This window comes from Penaeus monodon, chromosome 6 (genome assembly GCF_015228065.2).
Source record: "Penaeus monodon isolate SGIC_2016 chromosome 6, NSTDA_Pmon_1, whole genome shotgun sequence".
Classification (NCBI taxonomy): Eukaryota; Metazoa; Arthropoda; class Malacostraca; order Decapoda; family Penaeidae; genus Penaeus; species Penaeus monodon.
In genome coordinates, this window is record NC_051391.1 from 56,761,201 (window position 1) to 56,763,700 (window position 2,500).

General features: G+C 49.6%; 1 protein-coding gene across 1 annotated transcript in view; it reads left to right on the plus strand.

Moving 5' to 3' along the window:
• The window catches only part of LOC119574682, a 7,525-nt gene that overhangs the window by 4,643 nt on the left and 382 nt on the right, over positions 1 to 2,500 (plus strand). Inside the window, exons 2-5 of the mRNA XM_037922072.1 lie at positions 1 to 946; positions 1,102 to 1,180; positions 1,502 to 1,630; positions 1,913 to 2,500. The exon at positions 1 to 946 is cut by the window's left edge and continues 1,171 nt beyond it; the exon at positions 1,913 to 2,500 is cut by the window's right edge and continues 382 nt beyond it. Coding sequence (XP_037778000.1) covers positions 1 to 946; positions 1,102 to 1,180; positions 1,502 to 1,630; positions 1,913 to 2,500 — 1,742 coding nt within the window. The remainder of the gene's footprint in view (positions 947 to 1,101; positions 1,181 to 1,501; positions 1,631 to 1,912) is intronic.

The window sequence follows — 2,500 nt, forward strand, 5'->3', positions numbered from 1 at the left end:
CCAAACCTTGCGCGAGTCCACCTGATGTGACTGACATTCTGCCAGAGAGTACGAGCCTGACCCAGCTCGACCTGGCAGTCCAGTGCAGTGTGAGTCTTCTGGACAGGGATGAACTGGCGCTCGCGGCAGCCCTTCATATTTCGTCTTTGGCAGAGAATCTGTCGGCCGTTAGTCCCGTCGGTGGCATGGGACAGGTGAGAAGCAGGGCTGCCAGCGTCAGGAACTTGGCTTCTTCTCGCCTGAGCAAAAGCAACGTCAGTGAGCCCCTCCCAGTCCCGTACCTCTCTCTCAGCGTGTATTCTGACATGGTAGATGATCTCGCGTGGAATGTCCAGTTCTATAAAGACACAATTGACAAACTGAGGAATAAATTGGAGCAGCAGAGCGAAGCAATGTTTGACATGAGCATGACGTTCGAGGAGCGTCATGCAGACCTGGAATTCATATATCAGGAGTCGCAAACAGCCATTTCCCAGGCTCAGAGTGTGTTCGGAAGCCAGGAGAGTCACCTCAGCAACCTTCGCTCGCACGCAGACTCAGTCTACGGACTCGTATTTGATGTCTACGGCCAGTTTTCAGAAGCTGCCACCCGGTACGAAGCAGCGTTTGAGGAATTCAAGGACGGCATCAGGAAGGCGAAGGAAAGCGCGTTTATCCGAGGGTGTCTCGGCATCTTCACGACCATCGGAAAGTGCTACATACAAAAGGAGTACCCGAATCCATCTGAGATCGTGAATTCTGTCTACCAAGCAAGTGACTTTGTGGACGAATTCGATGACCTGAAAGACGAAATGGAAAAATCCATGCTGCTGATAAATGACCTCATGAGAGATGTGATGGACATTATATCGAAGTTGGAAACCTTGGATCCTCCTGAGGGCGATGCCGGGACAGACTGGGCCGCTGCTTTCCCTGACACAACACAGCTCCTCAGTGCCGCTCAGAGGCAAGACACTTTCTCTTTGTGACTTCTCCTTCTTCCACATTCATGTTTTGCAGTTATCTTAGCCTTTATTTCTGTAATTATGGACAAATGTAATTTTCCGAGGCCAATCTAAAACACCAAACACGCCCCTCATTTCACATGTTGATGCTCCGCAGCCAGATGGTGTCGAGAACGCAGTGGGACGTCTCCACAAGAGGGGCCACCATACTGCTCGATGACGCCGATATGAAGCAGGTGCAGTGTCCTTGCCGTATCGCAACTACTTCCCAGATAAAGTCTTGCGAAAATTGTTACTTTTATTATTGTTATTAATAATATTTGTAATGTTAATATTTTATCATTGTCAATATTTCATTTTTCATTCTTATTCTTATTCTGGTGTCATAAACCTCCTATGAGTGACCACCCCTAACACCATACACAATCCAATTATCCACATCACCATAAACGACCTTTCCCATCACACCATCCATAACAGACCTCAAATCACATACTTATCTTAACCCCAACCATTTACCACTTACGTAACGTCCTGCCCTGCCCCTGCCCTTACAGGTCTCGGGTTCGGGGCATTACAGGGCTTCCGTGCTGGAGCTGGCCGAGTGGGGGAAGAGGTTCAGTGAAAAGGTGGTTTCCTTCGCGCAGCTCATCCTGCAAATCAAGGACGAGGAGGAAAATCTGAAGGTTCTTATTGCTTTTACTATTATTGCTATTATCATTATTGTTGTTATTGTTTTTTCTTTTTGTTATTATCATCATTGTTATTGTTGTTGTTATTGTTATGTTGTTGTTATTGTTATCATTATTGTTATTATTATTATTATCATCATCATCATAATCATTATCATCATCATCATTGTTGTAGTTGTTATTATTATTACTATTGTTATTATAATTATCATTATCATCATCATCATCATCATTATCATTACTGAGAGTGATCCCAGTGTCTCCCCTTCGGGACAGGTGGCCGCCCTGGGCGTCCAGCAGGCCAGCGAGAAGGCCGACGCCGTTGGCCAGATGATGGCCACGTCCGACACCAACGAGGACAACTACTTGTCGGTGCTGAAGCAGCAGAATCAGGTCATCATGGGTCTGATGCTCGACTTCTACACGAGGGCCCGCGCGGACATGCTGGCCATGGCCCGCGTCCTGGACGAGTTCTGCCAGGCGCACCGCTACAACTTCTTCACCGACTGCGCCCCGTCCAACAAGCCGACGCCGGCGGATGACTACGACGCGATTCTCCTGAAGCTGAGCAAGCTCCAGGTCGGCGCCCTCGACTCCCTCTCGAGCCTCACGCCTCCACCGCAGCCCTTCAAGAAGACCTTCGACATCCTTGAGAGTCCTTCGTGCGACGGGGCTCTCAGTGACTGCCCCGTGTCCTCCCTCAGGTCCACGGGCGTCGCCACACTAGTCCTCAGCGACTGGTGGGGGTCCGAACTAGACTTCTTCGACCGCGTCCGCATCGACACTCTTCAGGTGTTCCTATTGGGCGCCTCAGCCCCCTTCGACACCAGCGTCATCCTCGAAGTGACTCAACCGGCGGTGTTC